Below are 26,948 nucleotides of genomic sequence, written 5' to 3'. Positions count from 1 at the left end.
GGTGTTGTCTTGCTTGGGCAGAAAGTATCTTTGTTTGGGTAGCTCTATGTAACCAATCTTCATTCAGCCTTTGACAATGATCTATATCTACTGCCCCAAAGTACACAAAATCTGATTTATGATGGGTTGTATCATTCACATCATCATAACCCATGCTTGCACCATGTGTGCCCTCAAATCTAGAATGCAAATCATTATCCTCTTCTTGACCAAAGGCTGCCATATCTTGAGGAAGAGAAGTTAAGTCACTGCTGTCATGAACTTTGGAATTATGGTCATACCTTGGTGGCAAATCTTCAATTGATACAAGCATCCTTTTCTTGTAATACTTGCTAAAAGATTCGGTAGCCTTGACCTCCTCCAGTTCACTTGAATATTCATCAAGATTATGATAACCTCTTCATTCACAAGAATAGTCAACCTCGACAAATTTTGATTTTCCTGAAATGTTAGAAGATTCTTCCTCTTTTGATATCTGTTATACCCATATAGATGAACTACTCGCCACTCGGCAAAACTCGCCAAGGCCTAAAGAAAAATTTCATTTTCCCATTCTTCCATTTCTGTTATCATCTATGACATCTCCATTTTGTAAACAACCTCAACATCCCACAAGCTGGCAGGATTTTGGCTCTGATACCACTGAAAGATGCCAACTAGGAATTGGCACATTCAGATTGGTTTGCTCAACTGAATTCTTTGACCAGCGAGTAGTTGTTTTGATTAAGTTTTGAGTTTCATTGCATTTTTAAGGTTTTAGAGCGATTGAATGAATGATGAACTTGGAAATGCAAGACAAGAATAAATAACAACTACTGAAATTAAGTTTCAGAATTTCTGAATTTATTAGTTACAAACTTAATTTCAGTAGTTGTTATTTATTCTTGTCTTGCATTTCCAAGTTGTATCATTCATTCTATCGCTCTAAAACCTTAAAAACACAATAAAACTCAAAACTTCATCAAAACCCAAAACAACTATTCGCTGGTCAAAGAATTCAGTTGAGCAAACCAATCAGATTGTGCCAATTCCTAGTTGGCATCTTTCAAAAAAGGTCTTTTTTTGTTACTTTTTGGCACTTATTGCCTTTGGGTACGCCCAGTACGTACCTTGGGCATACCCAGACACCTGGTTACATACCTACAGCATACCCAAGCGAACTCATAGCCACACGTACCTAGTATAGGTACGGGACGCCTTAAGGGTGTACCCACTGGGCCAGTAGCATAGATTCAAATAATACAAATCTAGTATTAAATTTATAATAAAATTTAAGTATATTATAATAAATCTAAAAATATAGAAATTTAACATAATATATTGAATATAAAATATTGAACAAAATAAATATAAACAAATTTGAATTAAATTAAATCAAAAAAATTAAAATCTGATGTTTTAATATAGTTATAATTTATAAATATTAAATATCTTAATATATATTAATAAAATTATAAAATAAAAAATATTAATTTTAAAAAATTATTAATATTATGTATTACTAAGCTTATTTCTAAAATTTACGTTAAAGAATAACACAAGGTTGCACGGGTACGCGGAGACTTTGGACTTAGGTTAAAGAATAAATGCTTCAAGTTAGTGAACAAACAGTTGAATGTCCCCAAATCAGTGAACAAACGGCTTCAGATCCTATCAAGCTTGAACAAACATTTTCAGGAAGACAAACAAATTTTTGCAGAGACTGAAGCAATTTAATGGGAAAAAAATCCAAAACCCTGATATAATAAAAAAACTGTCTTTTTAACAAATTTAGAACAAAGACAGAATTTCCTTCAAACAATTGTACATCAATATTTCATGGTGCCAACAAACCATGTGAGATAGTCCATAGTTATGCTGTGTTACACTTAAAATTGGTTTACTATTCCTGATCCACTATGCTACATCTATTAACCTAAAGACAAGCTTAGAGGAGCAGGGATTGCCCTTTGGTTTTTCATATGCTACAAACCAGACTGGCATTTTGAATGCGCAGTCATGGGATCATTCACATCTGAGATGACCTGTTATTGGACCTCATAAACATTATTAATATCAGATGTACAGACAATATAATAGTAATACAATCAATTTTTGATGTTTTTGATTTCACTGCTAACCAACAGACCACAAACTTGGAGAATGTCTACTGATGGATACCTTATATCATAAAGAATTCATTTGCAGCCCTGATTTTAGATCCCTGCTTTCCCACAATAACATATGCAATTCAAAGTTAAAAGCATCATTGCTTTAAGATGAAGGAAAGGAAGCTTAAGATGTAAAAGTCCAAGAATATTACCCCCCCTTTGGAAGAATTTGGTGAGATTAGAGGAATCAAAATGAGTAGTACAACAACAGCCAGGTCCTGTCAAAAAAAGAATTGCATCTGTTAGAATTAAATACAAAACATTCAATACAGATCTAGAAGCAAGTTAAGAATAGTTGAAGAAAAAAATATTCTATACAACTTCGACTTGAAGCCATGGAACACAAACTAGAATTATCACACAGTGAAAACATTTTACAACAGTTTCAGTCTTCTTTTCAAAATTTGGACGACGAGTGAATAGTAAATTAATATATGTTCCATAGGATAGATATTTCTACCAAGCATCCTTTTATTTACAACTTCTAGGAAAGCCTTTCAGACGTGCTATGGTTGCACATCTGATTGGCACTTTCCAGAAATATCTCATTTTAAATCATATGAGATATTTATTATGAAAATGGAACTAGAAGACACAGCCAAGAGGATCATTCAATATGCAACAAAGTTCAATTGTTCAAAAAATCAACTGCTGGCGACTGGACACACTGCTTTATGAAGTTCACATGATTGATGCAGAATCACATGGAGTCATGGACATAAGATAGGATAAAAATTTGCATAATAGAAAAACGGCATCATATTCATAATCTTGTCTAGTTAAAAAGAATAAGAATTAATAACTAACCTGGAAAAGCAAAACAGAGAATGTTGCACGACCATGACGAGAAGTACTTTCTCCTCGTTCTTGTAGAACCTACAAGAAAACAAAAAAGCTACAAATGACTGCGTTTCCTGAAATGTTTTTCCAATAAAACATACCTATTCTTCCAATACTGGTAAAAAGTTTACTACCCCTTATTTCTCAAAGTATTTCATCCAGAAGGAATAAATTTTAAGCTAAACAAAGATCAATTTTTCAAGTGATAAATGCAGTGGTAGAAAGTATCTTCTAGCATGTACATAGCAACAAAACCTAGAAACGTGGAATTAAAGAGTAGGAAAAAAATCACACCACAAAAGATATAAATATCTTAAATAAAAAAAAGAGAACTTCCCTGTACATTTTACCTGGACATGTTCTCAATAAACCAAATTTTAAGCTTTTAATACAACTATTAGAAACGAATTAGAATGTATAAATACACTAAAGTGAAGTTGTGAACGGATAGAAAATTAATATCACAAAATAAGCTACCGCACATAAATGACAAATCTTTCTATACTTAACAGTAATATTTAATCAAATTGATGATTGTTCAATTCTTTTCTTTAGTCTTTAATTTTAGCTGAATATAATAAGTTATAACTATATGCTTCAACCTGACCAGCTTATGTACTTGTCAAGCTACCTAATTTCTTATGTGGTATATTGTATACATTGAGTAATGTTAAATTTTACAATTATTTTCCCAAATAGAACGAGAGGTTTCAACTGACTATGTAAACAGGCAGAGACCCAGAAAAGAGTGAAAAGCAATTGTTTAAAAATTTTAATATATAGCAAATGTAATACAAATCCACATTTATTTTTGGGCTTTGTAAAAAGCTAACCCAATAAGTGCATCCAAAATTACATGAACTGTACAATCAAATATACACTTGATTTCTCAAGTTCCTCTAATTCTAACCTATTTATGTTCAGAACCATAAGATGAAGATGCTTCTAAAGTAGTGTTCCACGGGATGTGTCCCCCAAAAAAAAACCGACATCTCTTGTAGAGGAACGTTTCCGAGACTTGGGGACTTGCGGGAAACATCCCCCCACAGCACCACCACATCCACCATCTCCGTTGGGGATGCCACTGGGTCACTAGCTATATGGCACATGCCATTACATACTAATTGCATCCTTTAACTTCAAGAAAACTAGTTGGCCTATCAAGGCGCACTCACAAGAGATGTTAAATTGTAGATTTTGCCTTGAAGATTTCAATTCACCTCTATTTTTATATCAGCACCGCCCGCCATCATAGCTCTGAAAAATAAATTGAATGAATGATTCAATAATCAGATAATCTATTCAACAATATACAAACGTATATAAAGAGATTACAAGGACGACGTTCTAAATTAAGAACAAGTCATTTAAAGTGAACTACTAAAAAGCTAAACGCTAAATAAAGCTTAAAAGCTAATTAACTAAAAAGCTAAATGACCATTAAACAAGAAACTAAATATAGGTGACTAAAATATAATTAAATATTCTAATACCCTACCTTAATGGTCATTCTCTCTACTAACTACCCTACAAAAGACACTACAGGTCTTTTGATCACAAATGAAAAGAACACTCTGCTGCAGTGGAGACCCTCCCTGGATCTGAAAAGTGTTCATGACCAAGAATACCAGAATCCATCCAACCTGACGTTGGGTAACCAAACTGAAACCTGAAACCATGATTTTGAGGAAAAATCGGCAAACCCTCCAAAACTAAAGATACAAATCATCATTTTTGTGGAAAAAAAATGGTCAAAACCCTTGAAACGATTTTTGTGGAAAAAATCGAACAAAACCTTGAAACTTCGCATGGCAAGACCCAAAACACCACGTGGTAAGACACCAAACATCACGTGGTAAAACATCAGACATCATGCAGGAAAACACCAAACAACATCACATGGTAAAACCCTAATTTTTGAGAAAAAAATCAAGCAAAACCCTCCCATGATTTTTATGGCGAAAAATAAGAAAACCCACGCAAGTTTTGCAGATGACGGATAATAATTTTTAAGGAAAAAATTCTCAACCCTGCGAACAATTTTTGAAGAAAAAAAATGTGAAAACCCTAGGACCTGTAGGACGAGGTCTTGCCTAAATCAATCTAATCAAGGCAACGATATTCAAATATTGTGAACATGCATTGTTTCCAGGTGTTGTGGCAGTTGTTGAACTTTTGACCGTGTTCCAACATGATGTTGGTCAAATATGTCATCACAAAAATGGACGTTGAACGAGGTCAACCTAATGAAAGCATGAGACAGAGGAATCCGATTCAAAAATCAAAATAGAAGCAGCTGCACAAAAAATCTGAAACCCTGGAGGAGAATTCTGGCATGAATTCTAAGGCACGAATTTCGAGGTTTGGAAGAAACCCAGAAATTGAAAAAATTTGCAAACTTAAAACCTGAAATTTTTCCTGAAAAATAATCAAAAAAAAATAATAATTTGCAGAAAATAAAAAATACCTCTAATTTTTTTGTTAAAAAAAAAGAAAAATATTGACGATTTTTTTTCTTAAAAAAAAAGCAAAAAAAAAGGGGCAGAAACCCTAGGTCGGATGTACAACATAAACGACGCCCAAAAGACACCAAAATTCTTGACGTCCACAAAATTAGCAGAAATCACTGATTGTTTTTCAATTCCAAGGCAAATTCGCTGGCAAAATTTGAGGCACGGAAAATGAGGCACTTGGAAAAATCTGCGACCAACCCAGAAAAGCTCTCGAAAAACCCACGCAGAATCTGTAATCAAAATGCAAATCCGATGGCTCAAAAATCAAGGCACAAAAAATGATGCACCCAGAAAAATATGATGACGACCCAGTTGAGGTCTTGAAAAACCCACCAAGAATCGGCTACCAGAATAAAATTTTGACTTGAACTGAAGGGTCAAAACCCTAGTCGAAAATTGCAGAAACCCTAGGAAAATTTTCAGTGCAAAAAAAACCTCCAAGTTGCAGGATCGAAAATCTCCAAAACCCTAAAAAAACATGAACCGCTGCCCAGCACAAAGAAATTCGCCCACAAACCAGAAACCCTCAAAAAGCCTTCAAAAAAGCAAAATCGTTTTTTTATAAAAAAAACAAAAAAAAAATTTGAAAAATATTCCAGAAAGAAGGCCATGAATTTTTATTAAACAATTCGCCAAACTTTAAAGAATCCCATCAACCCGCTCTGATACCATGAAAAATAAATTGAATGAATGATTCAATAATCGGATAATCTATTCAACAATATACAAACGTATATAAAGAGATTACAAGGACAACGTTCTAAATTAAGAACAAGTCGTTTAAAGTGAACTACTAAAAAGCTAAACGCTAAATAAAGCTTAAAAGCTAATTAACTAAAAAGAAAAAGCTAAATGCTAAATAAAGCTTAAAAGCTAATTAACTAAACAGCTAAATGACCATTAAACAAGGAACTAAATATAGCTGACTAAAATATAATTAAATATTCTAATAAGCTCTGCCACAATCCCCTCACCGTCCCCAATTCCCCCAGTTCCCCTATTAGGAAAATCCATGGAACTATGTTATAAAGTTAAAGACTAAGATCAATAACAAACCAAAATTATTTTTTCCTAGACATGCATGTTGTCCGAAATGCTATATGATACCATATAGAAGTGCATAATGATGATGCAAGCAAGCAACTTGTGCGCATATGGTAACAATCTCCTTCTTGTGAGTTTTAACCATCACCATCAATAAAATTTGATTGTTCTAACTCTTCACCTTATCTGCTAATTTGAGACCACGTAATAGAACTCTATAACATATAGACATCTAGTTTGTCAATATCCTTGAATTCGATATTCTTACTTTTAAGCATCTACCATTGTATAGCCTTAAAAGTGGAGGCTATTGCATTTGATGTCCATTAAACAGTCTGCATTGTACGATTTCATTGGGTTTTTCTTCATCACCATCAAGCTTGACAGCCACAACACCTTATGACTATTATTTCCTTATCCATCGGCTATACAAATCCCAAAATTGAAGATATTGCATGCAAAGTTGAGGGGAGACTGAACTATGACCAGCTACCAGAAATAGCGGTTACTATAAATAGTAATTGCTAAAAATAGTAAGTCAGCCCAAACACCCCACTAACCAAACAGTGTCCAAATTGACACTTACTAAAAATAGTAAGTCTCAAAAGAGTTGTCCAAAATCACTCCAAAAAGTGTCGCCAACTCCAATACATCCTCTGAGCTCACTAGCGACATCAAAAACCCCCTTTGAACCGGCTGACACAGACCCTAAAAAAAGACCTAAAAGTGGGGACATTACAAAACTTCTTAAAAACTTTCACAAAGTTGTTTAGGAAAAAACGAGGAATTTTGTTTTAAAAATTTGTCATAACTTGGCTCTGATACCATGAAATGGTAATATATTTTTAAAAAGGAGTTGGAGATCAAATAAAGATTACAAAAGATGTTTCCAAAAAAGAAATGATCGAGAACAAAAGAAAGAAAGGAAAGTTTATAAAACTAACTAGATGACCATTACACACTAAATATGACAATATTATTTTAATATATTCATACTTTTACCTTTGCATCCAAGACTAGATATCATCACTGAAATTCATAAACCCATGTTCCAACTCATCCAACCTTGCATTGATACCATATTGAAATCGTGTACACAAATTCTTAAGTTACACCATGATCAACAATAATGATAATATGAAAATTTATTATGCAAATTGGAAAACTATTACATTGATTTACATTGGCTTTACAAAAGCCTTTAAATAAAATAGTGTTGTGACGTATTCACACATCGCCCCATTGCAAATGGGGACCCCTACTTTTTGCTTTCTAGGGTTTCTTGGTTTAGTCTTTTAGGTTCTTGGCTATTAGTCTTTGCATTGAAGGGTCGCCAGAGGGCTCATTAGGATAGGATGGTATGCTTAGGTTCAAATTGGTCAGTAGGTTCAAATTGGTCAGTAGGTGGTCCAGGTCAGGGTCTCTATTAAAAGTTTCCTCTTGGTTAGGCCTGGGAGCTTGTCAAGTCTTGATTGGGAATAGAGCGATCTTTGTACCTTACCATGAGTCGAAGTGAAAATCCAAAGGTGGCCTTGCCTTTAAGACCTAGGCCATTTAGTCAAGGAAGTGATGAGGAATTTGAGCACAAATGAATTTCGCTCCTGACCCTTACAAAGGGACAGGAGTGAATTTCCTTAGAATCCTCTTTTGCTCCCCAGTTTGGATCATGAACCTTCTTCCCATGGTTTGAGTGAGAATGCTAAGGCCTTGTGAGTGAGTTGCAATCGAGTGGGATAAAGTTCTATGAGGAATTTGAGCCAAAAAGCAAATTTCGCTCCTGACCCTCTCAAAGGGTCCAGAGCGAAATCTTCCTTAGCTCCCTTTTGATTCCTATTTTGGACAAAACCTTCATCCTAAGGCATGGATTTGGGGGAAATAAGCTTGAGTTCACCCTTGGAGACGCCTTGCACAAACGTAGACATGGAAATTTGGAGAGAAGGTCAAAAAATTAAGCCTAAAACATCAATTTCGCTCCTGACCCTTCCAAAGGGTCCAGAGCGAAATCCTCAAAAAGGCCTAATTTGTCATCAAAAGCATTGAGTTGACATCACCTTGAAGGCAAATGTACTTGATTAAGATGAAGGAAGGACCCAAAGGCCAAGTCTAAGAACAAAGTTGAAGGAAATGAGGAGAATTTGTGCAAAAAGAGAAATTTCGCTCCTGACCCTTCCAAAGGGTCCAAAGCAAAATTCCTAGATAGGTACTGTCCTTCCAAAGGTACCTAAGCGAAATTGTTAAGATGCACTTTTGATCCAAAGTTTTGAGCTAGTTGCCTCCTTAAGGTGATTTGTTGGCGTGTCCTAAGCTGAGAACAATGTGATTGAAGGTGAAATTTGAGTGTTTGGATGGTATCTAAGACTAATTCCTCAAATTCACTCTTGACCCTTCCAAAGGGTCTAGAGCGAATTTCTTTATATCTCCCTTCTTGGTCCTAATTTGCCTCATAAACCTTATCCCTATGGTGTCATTGAGAGAGTATTGATGTATGAAACAAAGTGAAGTGATGGAAAGTGAAGGATTTGAGCATAAATGCAAATTTCGCTCCTGACCCTTCCGAAGGGTCTAGAGCGAAATTTTTCTAAGCTCTTGACCCTTCCAAAGGGTCTAGAGCGAAATCCTCCAAAAGACCTATTTCTTCACTAGGGACATCAAATGGTGGACATACATGGCAAGGAAAGGTTTCAAAAGGGACAAGTCTAAGCAAGATAAGTGAAAAGAAGGAAGAATTGGGTCTAGAGGAACAAATTCGCTACTGACCCTTCCAAAGGGTCCGGAGCGAATTTCTCAAAAACATGTATTTTCCTCACAATTTTAAAACAAATTGCCCTCAAGGTATTTTCCTAAGGTGGTTTGAAGCTAAACAAGCGAGCTAAGAGAAAACTCTATCAAGGACAAACCCTATTTTCCAAATTTCGCTCCTGACCCTTCTAAAGGGTCCAGAACGAAATCCTTAGGATAGCCTAATTTCTCGTCAAAACATTGAGTAGACACCACTTTGAGAGCAAGTTGACTTGAGTATGATGAGGTAAGGGTGGAAAAGTCAAATCCAAGGCAAATTGAATGTGATTTGAGCCTACAATGCAAACTTCGCTCCTGACCCTTCCAAACAGTCCAGAGCGAAATTCCTAGAAGGACTCCCTTTCTTCTCTAATGCACCTAAAAGAGCCTTGTTTTGAGCTAAATTGATGGCAAATTGACTTGATCATGATGGGAGGAGGTTTAATAAGTTAGGTTCAAGGCAAAGAAAGGATGAATGGAAGATGAATTGAGCCGAGGAAGAATTTTGCTCCTGACCCTTCCAAAGGGTCCAGAGTGAATTCTCCTAAAAACACATATTTCCTCCTTGTTCAAATCAAAGTTTTTGTTCCTAGGACATGGTTGAGGGAGTATTGATATATTCTTGCCTTAAGAAGTGAATTGAGGTGAAGTCAATGATGGATTTGAGCCAAGAAGACAAATTTCGCTCCTGACCCTTCCAAAGGGTCCAAAGCAAATTTCTGAAGGAAGCCTTGTTCCTTGCCTAAGCCTTTGAACGAACCCATTCCCAAGCATTTTTGAAGGCAAAACACTTGTTTTTGATGAGAGTCAAGGGGGACCTGAGCGAAAATCTCATTATAGGTCTTGTCTCCTGAGCGAAAATCTCATTATAAGGCATGTCCTTCCAAAGGGTCTAAAGCGAAGTTGATCTTAATGCCTTCTTGTTGATGGTTTGAAATGAGAAAATGCCATGGTAGAATCAATATATTATGTATTCTTAATCATCTTTTGGTTTGTTTTTCAGATCAACAAGACCAAGCTAGAAGGAAGAACAGACAACGGCAACCTATTCAAGTTTCATCATCATTAAAGACACCTCAAATGCATGGAGGAGAGATCAAAGTGCTTCTAAAGTATTGGAAGACTTCAAGTGTTCAAGGAGTTGCAAGCTATCCTCAAGATCTTCATTCTACCACATGGAGAAACCACAGGATGTCAAAAGAAAGATCTTATAAACACTTCAAGGCAATATGAGCTACCAGAGGAGGAGTGACTTGACCGGTAAGGAGGCTTCATCAAACACATGAGAGTCAAGGGGGTACATCATTCATCAAGTACATCAAAGGCAGAGGAGGATCAACCAAGGCCAGTGCAAGGGTACGTTGGAAGAAGCAGATAGTTTCAGAAGAGTTAATCAAAGTTAGCTTCTCATGATCATCACATTGAATATCAAGAAATACAAAGTTCCTTGACCAAGCACAAACGCAAGACAAGGTGGCATCCCAGTCACTATTCCTCCAGTCAAATAGTTCCACCTCAGCATGTCCAAATTCGATGTACCTGACTCACCATTGATGGCACAAACTTCGAGGCACCTACTCCTGACATCTATTGGTCCATTCTTATGAAATGTAATTTTCTCATTGGCTAAGGAGAGTTTGTTGTAACAAACCCTAATTAGGGTTTCATCTTGTAATCCTAGCCATTGATTGTAAATCAATCAGAGCCATTGAAATGTAAAGAGCTCTCTATATAAGGCTCTGGCTCTTCATTTGTAAAGGTTAATAGTTGGTTAATAGAGGTTAGAATAGCTAATAGTCAATAAAATAGAATAGCAATTAGAATAGAATAGGAGGAAAAGGCAAGAAATTGTCGCCTAAATTGTAAATGAACTCCATTTTCATTGAAGTTATGGTGAAGTGTGTCGTTTCTTTGCAATATGCATGGTTTCTTGTTGAATCTTCATTTTTAGATGGTAAACGATTAGATTGGATGAAGGAAGTTACTGAATACACTCGCGTGGAATCCGCCTAGTCAAAACCACTAGCCTCTTGCTGATTGTAAGGGCGCCCTGCGTGGTCAACTGGCATTGAATGAGCTTAATCTCGAATTGTTATGCGTCTATTGTTCATGCATTAACTTGAATGGTGATCAGTGTTTGACGGTGATGATTTGAACATCTTCAAAAATACCCTAGAAGATCGCACTGAGCTGGTGTTGAACTGTTCAGTTTGATGGTGAGACCTAGCCAAGTAGGACTCCACCTAGTTGTTAATCTATCTTCTCGCATTCTAGATCTTAGAGTAGACTTTCTGAGCCTTTCAACTTTTGCTATTTCTTTATTACCCCGGTGAGTAGATAGGACTTGAGTTCCAGCAAATCAGATGCTCAAGCATTCGAATATAAGTACCCTTGTGATTCCAGCATAATCACATCAGACTAAATTGAGCTTATCCACATGTAGAGAACCTACATACTAGAACCTTGGAGTTACCTCGATTGATCCTTAGGCGAAATCTTCAGCATTCAAGGAAACTTTGTTCAAGAGAGCATAAGATACCTTGGTATTTTATTATGTGTTCGCATGTGCATGAAAAACATATCAACAAATAGCCACCTCAACCAACTAACAGGAAACTTCCCACACACAGCCAACATTACTGATTTACTTAATAATAATATATTAATAATATAAAGGGCACATTATCATTTATTTATTCACTAACACTTATAACATTATTTGCTAACCTATAATCTGATATCTACTAGTATAGATATCTTAAATATATCTATCTAAAGATATGCCAAGAGATATCAATTGGAACTATTTTATTTACCTTAAAAATATTTTATTTCACTTTAAATTATATTTACTACATACAAAAATATTTAAATTATATTGTATCTACATTGTTTATTTTTTCCATCATACAAATTTTTAATTCAATAATTGACATCTAGCTTTTTGTATTTGAACTTTAAACTTCCTATCATTGTTCAAAAAATCATCAAAAATAAAAATTTATTTTTTAAAAGAATATTGTAATTATGAAATGGTAGATATTTTAAATATCTTTGTTTTTATTTTATATTTATATATTTATCCAAAACTTATAATTTTGATGAAAGTATATTTTCATTTATATGATGTTTATTTTAAAAATATTAAGTTTATAATTAATAATAATATTTTCACATGTGAAGGATTGTCAAATTTAAGCTAAAAGATAAAAGTTAACATTAACACACTCACGTCATTTCACTCCACCCCTTGCTGCCATTGTAGAATGTCTCCCGGCATTAATGATGTAATATTTTGAACAAACATATTATGTCAATAAAATCTTTGGGACTCCATTGGTAAACATATAATTTTGTTTGTATCTGGATTTCACTGTGCAAAAGAAGTAAAATGAACGTCCATGGATGCCAAAAGCTGATCAATGGGTCTCAACAGTACAAAAAGTTACACCAGAAAAATCAACAGTGCCAAATTGACTTCAAAGATCACAAATTAAAAAAGATATATAAAACCAAGATCAACATTAGACATAAGAATAGTATTAGAGATTCAAAACAACATATATTTGTAATGTATGAATCATTGTATTGGAAAAAAAATATTAAAACCTGTAGAACGACTGCAGTTGACGAAAGGGCCAGTCCATTGCCAATAACAATAGCAGCAGGACCAGGTTGCCCAGAAACAAAATGAGCAACCAATCCCACGACAATTGCTGTCGCAAAAACCTGGAATTTGCAAACATACAGTTAAATGCTTCATTGGTGTTATAGATTGATATAACAAATAAATAGTGTTTGTATGTATTTCCTAAGTTCGTTCTCAAAGCACTATTCAAATAGAACAAAGAACATATAACTGTACCTGAGCTGAACCTAACCCAAAAACATACTTCTTCATTGAGCTGAGTCGCTCAACGGAAAGCTGCAAAAATTAGTAGAAAAGATCTATCTGGTTATTCACACCATTTAACACTCATTTCTAAAACAAACCTTAATCTTTCAATAGTTAATTAAATGCACACTTATGTCATATTTCAATGTAAAACTCAAAAAAGCAAGCAATTTTTAAAACAAATACAACACACTCAAGGATGAGACAACATGCCATCTTTGAATAAAGGTGCAACAAATCCACATATGAGAAAAACACAAATAACCATGTACCTCAAGCCCAATATTGAATAACAGGAACACAACTCCAAACTCTGCAACAGCCTTTGTCCCATGTACATGACGAATAATCGACAGACCATATGGTCCAATTAAGATACCAGCAGCTAAATATCCAAGCACAGGGCTTCCTAGCATTTCGGAAGACTTTAAAAATCAGTGTACAAGGTACGGATAGAGACCAAACAAAACAATGGAATAAAATTTTCCTTGAATTAACATATCAATGTAACAAAGAAGCATACTTAAGTTCATACACCTCCAGCCATAGCTCCAAAAATCTTTAGGAGAAAAAATCAGCAAACTAAAAGTATAAGATTTCTTGAAAAAATGGGGAAAAAATCGGATTTAAAAAAACATATATTATTATAATTTATTATAATAATATACTAATATAATTACAACACATTAATATAAAAATTATATTATATTATTGTTATTAGTATTTTTTCCAATTATATTGTATTATTGTTATTAGTATTATATATATATATATATATATTATAATTATTATATTAAAATGTCAAAGATAACAAAATCAATGAAAATTTGACAGAAAAACCCTAGCAGAAATAGCAAGTAAAAATCATATCGTGGAAAGACCCTACCAAAATTTGCAAATCCTGCCCTCTTCATTATCGAAGGCACTCAGGGGTGGGTGGAAGAATTGGCTCAACAACTTGGCCAAATCAATGCTTCAAGCATTGGGAGGGATATTCCACTTAGGGCTTGTCTTGAAAACGGGCCAGAAACATCAATTCGATATTCCACTTAGGGCTTGTCTTGAAAATGGGCCAGAAACATCAATTCGACTAATCGATTGAATCACAAACAATGTTGTCATTGAGTTTTTTTCTCAAGCTGAATACACAAAAAGGTCAAACATAAACATTTTGAAATCGATGAAGTCTGAAATCCTGTTAGAATCACTACGTTTGAATTTGAAGATAGTCAAGATTCATTTGGAAAATGGTCAAAATCTTTGATCAATGATTTTATATGAAATCACAAGTTTTTTTGGTTTTTTTGTTGGAGGGAGGGGGAATCAGCATTCTAAAAGTTTCGCAATTTTTGCCAATTCTCACTTCTCTGCACCTCCCATCTCTTTCATTGCCATTACTAACTCTTCCATAATACCAAATTCAATTTTGAAGAACAAAAAACCATTGAAAGGAAACAAATTATGGCAAATATTTTCATGACCAGAACGTCCACAACAACGACTGAACACAAATCTGCCAATACATCAGAAACCCCATAGCTAAGATTTTGAAATTTTTGAAATTTGGGTTATGTTTTGATTTTAAAGTAAATTGGAATGTTCCCTATTCGAAGCTGTCATAGTTCAAATTATTTATTAATCATTAATGAATAAATTGTCAATTTATCATACTAGATAATTAATTCTATTATCCCTAATCCCTAATTCTATATTCAATGTACCAACCTCTGTTACTACTTCAGCTTTAAGGAAGGAGGAGAATATGTATGTTACCAAAGCGCTTAGAGACCAACTACAATAGGTTCCCTCAAAGTTTACAGATCCAAGCCCTTACCTCTCTTGGGTCTATACCCTCAAGGCTTATGGGTCGCTGATCCCCACCCTATCTTGGGACTTAACCTCTTGCTTGGACTTAGACTGCCCCTCTTTGGAACATTTCATTCCCATCTCCTTAAATACTAACAGTAATAACATGATTTAGACTATAATATACTAATTTCTTATATATTATGATTTAGACTATAAGTATGACTGCCATACGTATTGTAGTCCATATTAATATTACTATTAATTCTGCATAAGAACATTATCGGGCTTCATATATTAAGCATACTTATTAAACACATCCCCATGCATACCACCAAGAACGAGAATGTTACTGCCTGTAACTTAATTGTTGGCATATTCCATCATTTTTCCCGTGAGTTTGATTTGTTAGTGTCTACTAGTATAACATAGGATATAGTTTGTCTGGTTGTTTTAATTCTGTTGTTTCGTAACATATTTTGGGAATTTGTTGAACCCGCCATTCTTGGAATGTACACGAGTTCTCTCCAGCTTATTGTATATATATGCATGATCTAATACAATGAAAGTGAACTTGATTGCTCTGCAAGTTCTGATATGGTATCGGAGCAGGGATAAGAGAATAGTAGAGAAAAGTGAGATAGAATAGAGGCGTTTTTTATTGGATAGCTCCTTATGTTTGTAGCATTGGTAGATTCAAATCCCTTTATTGGATCACATGGATTCCATGCTTGAGTCGAGCTGTTCACAACAGGCTCAATCGCTTTTCTGACTTTGCATTGAACCGTGACATCCATTCGACTTGAGGCGACTGTGACATCTGAACCAAACTTGGCATGGAATAAGTGCCATTTTGCGGTGGCTTCTTTTCTGTTGGCGAAAGCACAACAGAAGGCCGATTCAACTGCTGTATCAAGTGGTCTCTCTGCCATTCTTGACTGTAGCAATCTTTTGGCCAGCGTATACACTGCTTGACTGGTGCTTCCCTGCGACACGATTTTTGGGTGGTGATCGATCTATAAAGCCCGAGAAAAGGAGGAGGACGGTACATTGGCAGCGGGTATACAATCAGATAATGAACGCATGTTGCATCTTTTCTCTTCTCAGGCTTTGGACCTATGCAGGTTGTGGGTTTGAGTTTGCAGAGGTAACAAGACTTGGTCAAGATTAGGTCTCATATATGTAATTTTTTAATTACACTTGGGCACATGTAGTTTTCTATTTTAGAGGCTTCATTTATGTTATCAATAATGATTATAGCTTACTTTGTAATTGTAATGTAAATCTCTTGGGTGAAGAACTTTTAGGTCAAAGTGGTATTAAAATTGTTGAAAATGAATTCTTACAAGGAAACCATTTTTTAAGATCGTTTTATGTAAAAAAAAGAGAAAACCAAAAAAAAAAAAAAATTATATAGCATCTAGCTAACAAAATGGCAGGGAGTTCTCCAAAATTTCTTCTTCCAGATTCTCAACTGTTGCACGGGAATAATTATTCCGCCTGGAAAACCAAACTCAAAACTCAACTCAAGTTTGAAGAAGTTTGGGATGTCGTCAATGGAACCACATCACACCATAAGACAGATGCTGATGAACAGAAAAAATTTGATCAAGCCGACAGAAAGGCGAAATTGATCATCCTATTCAGTGTGTCTAATGATGTCCAGCCCTTAATCCGCGATTCGTCTACAACCAAAGGCGCGTGGGACAAACTCAACACGGTGTATGAGGCAAAGGATCAAAATCAGATCTTGAATTTGCAGAGTCAGCTACACAGCCTGAAGATGAAGCATGGAGAACAATTAGAATCCTTTCTCAAAAGGATTGCAAAGTTGAGAGCTTCCTTACAAGCATTGGGAGAAAAGACAAAAGATGCATTTTTAGTGCTTATTGTTCTGCGGGCTTTGCCTCCCAGATATAAAGTCTTTGTGACAACTTTGAATGTCACTAAGACAACACCCACTTTTGAGAAGTTGGTGAATCTACTTCAAAAAGAAGAATCTCTAAGGCATGAACATGAGGAGGAGGATCATGCCATGACTACTCGTCATAAAAGAAAGAGGCCTATGCAGCAGTTCAGTAAACCTCCCAAATCTGGAAATTCCTCCACACCTCAAAAGAAGTGTCCAATCTGTGATAGAGTTGGGCACGATGTGAAAAATTGTTGATACAACTCCTTCAACAAAGGATCTTCCAATAAACCACCTCCAAAGAAGCCATTTCAAGGTGGCAAACCACAATGGGAGCAGAAGAACAAACAGAAGCAACAAAGCAATGTTGCAAAAGCAAATGATTCTTTAGAAGAGGAATACGTGCTGTTAGCCCACACTTCAGAAGATGGTTCACAATCCACCTCTATATGGTATGTGGATTCAGGTGCTACAAAGCACATGACAGGACAGAAGAAGTGGTTTCTCACATTGAGACCTCATCATGGTATAGTAACTCTTGGAGATGATACCACCCATGAAATGAAAGGTATTGGTGACATCTCTTTACAGTTTGGCATACATAAGTGCAGGGTTGCTAATGTCTTGTATGTGCCAGGACTTACCAAAAATCTTCTTTCTGTTACTCAGGTTCTTGATCATAACTTTAGGATTGAATTTGATTCAACTAAGGATAAAAAGGTTTGTCTTATCATAGATAAATCTAAAAATGATAAGGTTGTTGCTAGTGCTACTGAAGTTGGTAGAATGTTTAGGCTTGATACAATTGTTCATGATCAAGCCTTAGTGACTAAGGACAATGACCTTTCCATGCTTTGGCATCGTAGATTCGGTCACTTGAGCACTAGTTACTTGTCACTTGAGCACTAATTACTTGCTCAAACTGTGTAAAAACAACATGGTCCAAGGGCTTCCATCACTTGCAAAGTCCAATACAATTTGTTCTAGCTGCATTGTTGGAAAACAACATAGAGCACCTTTCTATCCCAATGAGAATCTTGCAAGCCAACCTTTGCAGTTGGTGCATACCGATCTATGCAGTCCCATGCCACCTAGTCATAATGGCTACAAGTACTTTCAGCATTTTGTTGATGATCACACAAGGAAAATGTGGGTTTATTGTTTGCAGCATAAAGATGAGGCATTTTCCTCCTTCAAAGTGTTTCGCATTATTGTGGAAAAACATACCAATCATCGTATTTGTGTCCTTCGCTCAGATCGAGGGGGGGAGTACACTAGCACAAAATTCAACATGTATCTAAAGGGAAATGGCATTCAACGGCAACTGACTACAGCATACACACCCTAGCAAAACGGTGTTGCAGAACGGAGAAATTGCATCATCGTGGAGATGGTCCGTAGTATGTTATAAGATTCACAACTAGAGCGTGCATATTGGGCTGAAGCTGTACACACTGCAGTTTATCTTCTGAATCGTGTTCCAACCAAAGCCCTTGATGGCATCACTCCAGAAGAACCATGGATAGGGGTGAAGCCTTCTATCTCACATCTTCGTGTTTTTGGATGCACTGCCTATATGCACATTCCAAAACAAAAAAGAAAGAAGCTTGATGAAAATCAATGAAATGTATTCTTCTTGGTTATAGTAGTGAGTCTAAGGCATATCGCCTTATGGATCCTAATACAAAGAAGATATATATTAGTAGGGATGTAATCTTTGATGAGAAGAATGATGTAAGTTCTCCTCCTACATCTTCACCTACTGAAGATAGTGCTCCTATATTCAATATGGATGGTAAAAATGATGGGAATGTTGATAGTCAATCACCACCCATCAATGTTGCAAAACCATTGCCAAAATGGTATACTAGTACCATTCAAGATGCAAAGCTAGATGGAGTTCCAGACACTTCTACTTCAGGTCCGAGGACTTGCAGCATGACTCGCAATGAAGCAAACTTTGCGCTAATGACTTCAGTTGTTGAAAATTTTGAGCCATCTATTGTTCAGGAGGCACTTGAATCAAAGCCTTGGAAAGAGGCAATGGATGCAGAGTATCAATCTCTGATGAAAAACAACACTTGGGAGATTGTTGATCTACCACCTAGTAAGAAAGAAATTGGTTGTAAATGGATATTCAAAACAAAGTATAAAGCAGATGGTAGTATAGATAAACATAAGGCTAGACTTGTAGCTAAGGGTTATGCCCAGAAAGAAGGTATAGACTATGAGGAAACCTTCGCTCCCACTGCAAAGATAAAAACCATTAGAATGATTTTTGCTTTAGCTGCTCAATTTGGTTGGAAATTGTATCAAATGGATGTAAAAAGTGCCTTTCTTAATGGAGACCTTAAGGAAGAGGTCTGTATGACCCAACCAGAGGGATATGTTGCACCTGGTAAGGAAGAAAAGGTGTGCAAACTTGTAAAATCCCTATATGGTCTCAAACAGGCCCCTAGGGCCTGGTATATCAAAATTGATGAGCATTTGCTTAAACATGGGTCAATTTGGTTGGAAATTGTATCAAATGGATGTCAAAAGTGCCTTTCTTAATGGAGACCTTAAGGAAGAGGTCTATATGACCCAACCAGAGGGATATGTTGCACCTGGTAAGGAATGTAAATTCCCTATATGGTCTCAAACAGGCCCCTAGGGCCTGGTATATCAAAATTGATGAGCATTTGCTTAAACATGGGTTCACTAGGCATCCATATGATCCAAACCTCTACCTCAAGGATCAAGGGGGGGATATTGTGATCATTAATGTATATGTTGATGACTTGGTTATCACATGCAACTCAGAAGAAAAGGTTGAAACAACCAAGAATGATCTCAAGAAGGCTTTTGATATGACAGATCTCAGGATACTGCATTATTGTCTAGGCTTAGAGGTATGGCAAACAAATCACCATATATTTGTGCCACAAAGGAAATATGCCAAGACACTGCTCGAGAAGTTCAAAATGATGGATTCCAAACCCATGTCCACCCCTATGGAATCAAGTTTGCAGCTATCCACATTTGATACATCTTCTCAGGTGAATGCAACTCTCTATCGTCGGACGATTGGAGGTTTGATTTACCTGACTTATACTAGACCAGACATTAGTTTTGTTGTTAATTATCTATCCAGATTCATGCAAGAACCAAAAACGTCTCATTGGAATGTAGCAAAAAGGGTCTTAAGGTATATACATGGTACAATGGATCATGGTTTGGAATATAAAAAGAATGATCAATTCTTCTTGAAAGGGTACACAGATGCAGACTATGCCGGTTTAGTTGATGATAGGAAATCCACATCTAGATTTGTTTTCTTCTTGGGTTCAAGACCTATTTCTTGGGGAAGTAAAAAGCAAGCTACAGTTGCTCGTTCTTCAACAGAGGAAGAATATCAAGCAGCAAGTGCAGCAGTTTGTGAAGCAGTTTGGCTACATCGCATATTGAAAGGATTGGGCATACCTCAAAATCAGCCTACCATCCTCTATTGTGACAATCAAAGTGATCTCAAGCTTGTTCGTAATCCAGTGTTTCATGAGCGGACCAAGCATATTGAAGTTGACTGTCACTTCATACGAGAACACGTTCAACAAAACAACATCCAGCTCCAATTCTGCTCAACATGGGAACAACATGCTGACATCTTCACCACGACTCCTGCACGTGTGAAGTTTGAAAGTTTCCAAGATTCTCTTATTGGTACTTTAAAGAAATGATGTAATAAGGGGGGAATGTTGGCATATTCCATCATTTTACCCGTGATTTTGATTTGTTAGTGTCTACTAGTATAACATAGGATATAGTTTGTTTGCTTGTTTTAATATTGTTGTTTCATAACATATTTTTGGAATTTGTTGAACCCGCCATTCTTGGAATGTACACGGGTTCTCTCCAGCTTATTGTATATATATGCATGATCTAATACAATGAAAGTGAACTTGATTGCTCTGCAAGTTCTGATATTAATAACCGTTCTGATATGATCTGATCTGATCCATGGTGATGTCATTAGATGCTTTTGATTCCTTCCCTTTATATCTCTCAAAGGAGGGAGAGGTCACACCTCTTCATCATGTATGTCCTTTGGCAAGAGACACACCCTTTAACCATTAGCACCCTTTGAAAGAGTGCAACTCTTCATTCTTTCTGCCCTTTGAAAGCGTCACAACCTTCCACAATCAGATCTGCACTTCTTATTTAAATCAGATCTGCACTTCTCCCTTTCATATCTCATGTTTGAGGGAGTCACAACTTATCATTTCATTCCTTTTGACCATTCATTAACTTTAATCAAATTTTAATTATATTTAATTGTATTCTTTTATATTTTAATTTAATTTTTATATTTATTCTTTTGTATTTTAATTTTATTATTATTTTTATTAAACTATATTTCAAAGTAGGGACATTACAGTCCGCCCTAACCAAATTTGCTTGTCCTCAAGCAATGTCAATTTTAATTTTTTCAAACTAAGTCATCTGCCAATATGAATCAAAAACACAGAGCATATACATGGAAAACACAAAGCATACACATGGATATATCCAAACACGGAGCATACACGTAAATACCCGCCTTGTTAGATTTCATTTTATTGACTAGACTGATTCATTGATTCATCTTTACCTTGCAGGATGGCAGGATCATAGCTTTGATACCATTTGGAATGTTCCCTATTCGAAGCTGTCATAGTTCAAATTATTTTTCAATCATTAATGAATAAATTGTCAATTTATCATACTAGATAATTAATTCTATCATACCTAATCCCTAATTCTTAATTCAATGTACCAAACTCTGTTACTACTTCAGCTTTAAGGAAGGAGGAGGATATGCATGTTACCAAAGCGCTTAGAGACCAACTACAATAGGTTCCCTCAAAGTTTACAGATCCAAGCCCTTACCTCTCTTGGGTCTATACCCTCAAGGCTTATGGATTGCTGATCCCCACCCTATCTTGGGACTTAACCTATTGCTTGGAACTGCCCCTCTTTGGAATTTTGCATTCCCATCTTCTTAAATACTGACAGTAATAACATGATTTAGACTATAAGTATACTAATTTCTTATATATTATGATTTACACTATAAGTATGACTGCCATACTGTTGACGTGTATTTTGTACACCATCATACACAGAATAAAATACCTAAAGGCATCTTATCCTCTCTTGAGAAAATAGTCTCTAACTGCTGAAGATCTGCATAAAGGATCAGTTAGGTAGACTCCAAGGTTCTTTGATGTAGGGTCTCTACGTGTGGACAAGCTCCAGTGGTATGATGTGATTTGCTGGGATCACAAGGGGACTTACATGTGATGATTGAAATTCCGATCTGCTTTGCTGGACACAGGCTCTTACTGACTTAGATTTTAAAAAAATGAAAAAGGATAAGGGCGAAGAGAGGATCTAATCCTAATACTAAGAATGTAGGAGCAATGACTTGATTTTTTTGATGAAACTCTAACTAGGTCTTGTTTTGACATCAATGGAACATCTACACAAGACTAGTGCGATCTTCTAAGGGAATCTTTATGATGTTCAAATCATCACCGCAGGCATAGATACCATCCAAGTTGATGCATATCAATGAAGAGGCAACAAATTGAAATTGAGCTTAGGCTGAATGATCCAGTTGACTACGCAAGGCAAGTCTGCAATCAACAAACTGCTAGTAGTATGGATGTACGAATTCCACCATTAATCAATCGCATTTCCTCCATTCATCTAATCATTTACCATCTAGGATTGAAGACTCAACAAGAAACCATGCAAATTGCAAGAAACGACATATTTCACCATTACTTCAATGAAAATGGAATTTGTTTACAATCAATGGCAACAATTTCTTGCCTTGTCCTCCTATTCTACTCTAATTACTATTCTAATCACCTTGTAACTACTTTCTATCTTCTAACTCTCTAGCTATTGCTAATTTATTGCTAATTACCCTTTACAAATGAAATGCTTGGGCTTATATAGTGCCCACAATACAATTTGATGGCTTCGATCAATTCAAGATCAATGGCCAAGATTCAACAATGAAAACCCTAATTAGGGTTTGTTACAACCATTACATAACATTTAATGCTTGACCAATGATAAAATTGTATTGCTTGGACACATGTCCCTTCTAGAAAAATCGACCAATGGATAGCCGGGGTAGGTACATCGGAGTTTGTGCCACCTTCCATGAGTTAAGTACATTGAATCTGGACATGCTGAGGTGGACCACACTGACTGGAGGAGTGATGACTAGGATGCCACCTCATCTGACACTCGTAGGTTGCTAGATATTCAATTTGATGTCGTTGAGAGGCTATCTTTAATTAACTCTTGTTTTAACTCCTTTTGTCCTTGATGTGCAAGATGATGATGTACCTCGCCTTGGAACGCTAGATTGAAAGAGGTCGCCCCTGTCCTGGCTTGATCGTCCCGGCGAAGACCGTCCTTGATCCGGCTTGATTTTTCTTGATGAGATCTTCATTTGATGCCTACACAACATTTCAAAATTAGTACCATGATTTAGCAATACATAACATAAAATAGAGAGCAAATTTTAGGAAACTTAATGATAAGTCCTTTATTAATCATTTCCTAAAAAAGATTGAGCTAAGGATTCAAAATTCAAAATTCAAGCTTAAGGCAATGACGATCAAAATTCGAAATTAAAACAAGAGATCTTGCCATACCTTACTTGAGAGCTTAACTCTAAAATACCAAAATAAAGGAAATCGCCTAGGCAAAAATCAAAATTTGATGGCTTCAACGTGATCTCCTTTAAATGAACGATCCCTTTATCAATTCATCACCCTTGAGGATATCTTTGACGTGGTCTTTGGCAAGTTTGCCCAACTTGAGACTAAGCTCGCACTCCTTTGATGATGTCTGCGCCCTCCTCTTGAATGACAATTTCGCACCTCCTTGTCTTCTCCAAATCGCATGCTAATGAAGGATGTTAAATGATGATTTGAAATGAATAAACCACCTTCCCTTTATAGGCGCTTACCTTCATATTGATCTTAGGCCGACTTTGGTAAATAAGACAAATTTAAAATAAACTTAAAAGGCCGACCCTTGTAAAATGAAACAAATTTTAAATCAAGCGCCCCATTTGATTTTTATTAATTAATAATTAATTATTAAATGCCTTTATTATTTAAATTAATAAATTTCGATTTTTATAAAGGCAAAAATAATTAATAAATACATACCATGCGCTTTTTAAATGCTTTTAATTAAATATCGATTTTTTTTTTAAGCATTTAAATAAATTCAAAATGTGTTTGAGCGCCAAAATTAAAAAAAATGAAAAATGCAAACCTTATCGCCCTGGTCCCTTCCTGAGGGACAGGAGCGAATTAGGATATTTTAGAGCAAATCCCTCAATGTGGCGATCCTTGTGACTTTGTGCTTGATGGAGATGCTTCGAAACGTCCTTGGCACCTCGTTCTTCGCCTTGGAGTGATTTGAATTTGAAGAAGAGGCAATATAATCATCATATCGCCCTGGTCCCTTGGAGAGGGACAGGAGCGATTTTGCTCTTGTGGGCTTCATCTCACTTTATCATCTTCGCAAATTATCTTCAATGGTCTCGCCATACTTCATTTCATTCATTCATGCCTTGAGATCGGTCGTAACTTGGCAAAAAAACCATCTAAAGTAAAAATCGCTCTGGTCCCTTCCTGAGGGACAGGAGCGAACTTAAGCATTTTGGTCCCTTGTTGGCGTTTCATAATCTTCAATTTATCTTAAACGCGTTCATCTCGCCTCCTTTCTTGCCTTCAAACATAAAACTTGCTTGATCTTTGCCCAGATCGTACCTTATGAAGAATTTCGCTCTGGTCCTTCAGTGAGGGACAGGAGCGAATTTGACCCTGTAGGCAAAAACTTCATCATTTCATTGTTTTTGATCAAGTCTGGATGCCCTATCAAGCTCATTTCATCCTTCACCATGCCTTTGATGTCTCAATTCGTCCAAACACGGTCAAGAATGGCTCAAATAAGTATTTTCGCTCTGGACCCTTGGTGAGGGACACGAGCGATTCGCCTCGGTCCCTTGGAGAGGGACAGGAGCGCTTTTCGCTCTGGACCCTTGGAGAAGGACACGAGCGAAATTTGACTTTTCGCACTCTCTATCAGGATAATTTTTATGGAATATAACATTTAAGTATAAGAAATACTTTAAGTTATATTCCATATATACTTTCAGGATGTTTGAGAGTGGTTTCAGACCACCAGGAGTTATATTGCAAAATCTAGTTTTTGGAGGTTTTTTCAGTTTCCAGACTTAGTCAAATTTCAGGATCAGGACATTCCAGACTTAGCCAAATTTCAGGATCAGGACCTCACTCAAGCCGGACTTGCTTATCCATGTGATCCCCTGGGCGACGTTCAAAATGCAAAGGCTAGCTAACAAAACCCTAAAAAAACCCAAAGAACAAACCCTAAAAAGCAAAAAAAACATGGGTCCCCATTTGCAATGGGGCGATGTGTGAAAACGTCACAACACATACGTATTGTAGTCCATATTAATATTACTATTAATTCTGCATAAGAACATTATCGGGCTTCATATATTAAGCATTCTTATTAAACAAATCCCCATGCATACCACCAAGAACGAGAATGTTACTGCCTGTAACTTAATAACAGTTCTGATCTGATCTGATATGATCCATGGTGATGTCATTAGATGCTTTTGATTCCTTCCCTTTATATCTCTCAATGGAGGGAGAGGTCACACTTCTTCATCATGTATGTCCTTTGGCAAAAGATACACCCTTTAACCATTAGCACCCTTTGAAAGAGTGCAACTCTTCATTCTTTCTGCCCTTTGAAAGGGTCACAATCTTCCACAATCAGATCTGCACTTCTTATTTAAATCAGATCTGCACTTCTCCCTTTCATATCTCATGTTTGAGGGAGTCACAACTTATCATTTCATGCCTTTTGACCATTCATTAAATTTAATCAAATTTTAATTATATTTAATATATTCTTTTATATTTTAATTTAATTTTTTTATTATATTCTTTTATATTTTATATTTATTCTGTTGCCAATTCTCACTTCTCTGCACCTCCCATCTTCCATTGCCATTACTAACTCTTCCATAATACAAAATTCAATTTTGAAGAACAAAAAATCATTGAAAGGAAACAAATTATGGCAAATATTTTCATGACCAGAACGTCCACAACAACAATGACTGAACACAAATCTACCAATACATCACAAACCACATAGCCAAGATTTTGGAATTTTTGAAATTTGGGTTATGTTTTGATCTTAAAGTAAATCTACTGTTGAGAGCTCAAAATTTAGGCACCTAAAGATTAAAAATCTGAAATATGTGCTAAATTATTCAAATTTGAAACTTGTAATCTGCTTCCAACCAAGCATCAACTATAGATAAGCTGAAATCTAATCTGAGCATCTTACGTAACTAATTGAAGTGAAATGTTGAATGCAATATGTCAACAATTTAACATAAAACATTTACTACTTTTTGCTCCCCAAATCCATTAAGGGCAAGATGAGAGCATATGGTGGATGTGTATGTGTGGGCGCACGTGTGTGCACACGTGTGGGTGTGCACGTGTGTGGGTGTGGGTGTGTGCGTGCGTGAGATTAAAAAAACAAAATAAAAGAAGAGAATGCTTCAGACCCATCAAACAGGGAGAAAAGAGAAACAAAAAGACATCTTATGAGTAATGGTGAACACAAGAGCCAGAGAGAAATAGAAAGGCATCTGGTTCTTATGTATGCGCGTGTGTGTGTGCGTGTGTGCATGCATGTTCGTGTGTGTGTGGTTATGTGTGTTTGGGTGTGTGTGTATGGGTGCGGGTGTGGTGTGCATGTAGGAGTGTGTGTGCACGTGTGTGTGCATGTGTGCATGTGTGCATGTGTGTGTGTGTGTGTGCATGTGTGTGTGCGTGTGCATGTGTGTGTGTGCGTTTGTGTGTGTGTGCGTTTGTGTGTGTGTGCATGTGTGTATGTATGTATGTATA

At 36.1% G+C, this 26,948-nt stretch overlaps 1 protein-coding gene across 4 annotated transcripts in view; it reads right to left on the bottom strand.

The window, feature by feature from the left end:
- Positions 1-26,948, bottom strand: part of LOC131061451 (K(+) efflux antiporter 2, chloroplastic) — a 211,011-nt gene that overhangs the window by 158,228 nt on the left and 25,835 nt on the right. For all 4 annotated transcript variants that reach the window (XM_057995147.2, XM_057995145.2, XM_057995148.2 and 1 more), the window contains 5 exons: positions 13,493-13,629; positions 13,191-13,250; positions 12,935-13,054; positions 2,958-3,026; positions 2,303-2,368 (listed from right to left, as the gene is read on the bottom strand). In XM_057995147.2, coding sequence (XP_057851130.2) covers positions 2,303-2,368; positions 2,958-3,026; positions 12,935-13,054; positions 13,191-13,250; positions 13,493-13,629 — 452 coding nt within the window. The remainder of the gene's footprint in view (positions 1-2,302; positions 2,369-2,957; positions 3,027-12,934; positions 13,055-13,190; positions 13,251-13,492; positions 13,630-26,948) is intronic.

Source organism: Cryptomeria japonica, chromosome 8, assembly GCF_030272615.1.
Source record: "Cryptomeria japonica chromosome 8, Sugi_1.0, whole genome shotgun sequence".
NCBI classification, from domain to species: Eukaryota; Viridiplantae; Streptophyta; class Pinopsida; order Cupressales; family Cupressaceae; genus Cryptomeria; species Cryptomeria japonica.
The sequence above is the reverse complement of the archived record's forward strand: the minus strand, read 5'-3'. Positions and strand labels throughout refer to the sequence as shown.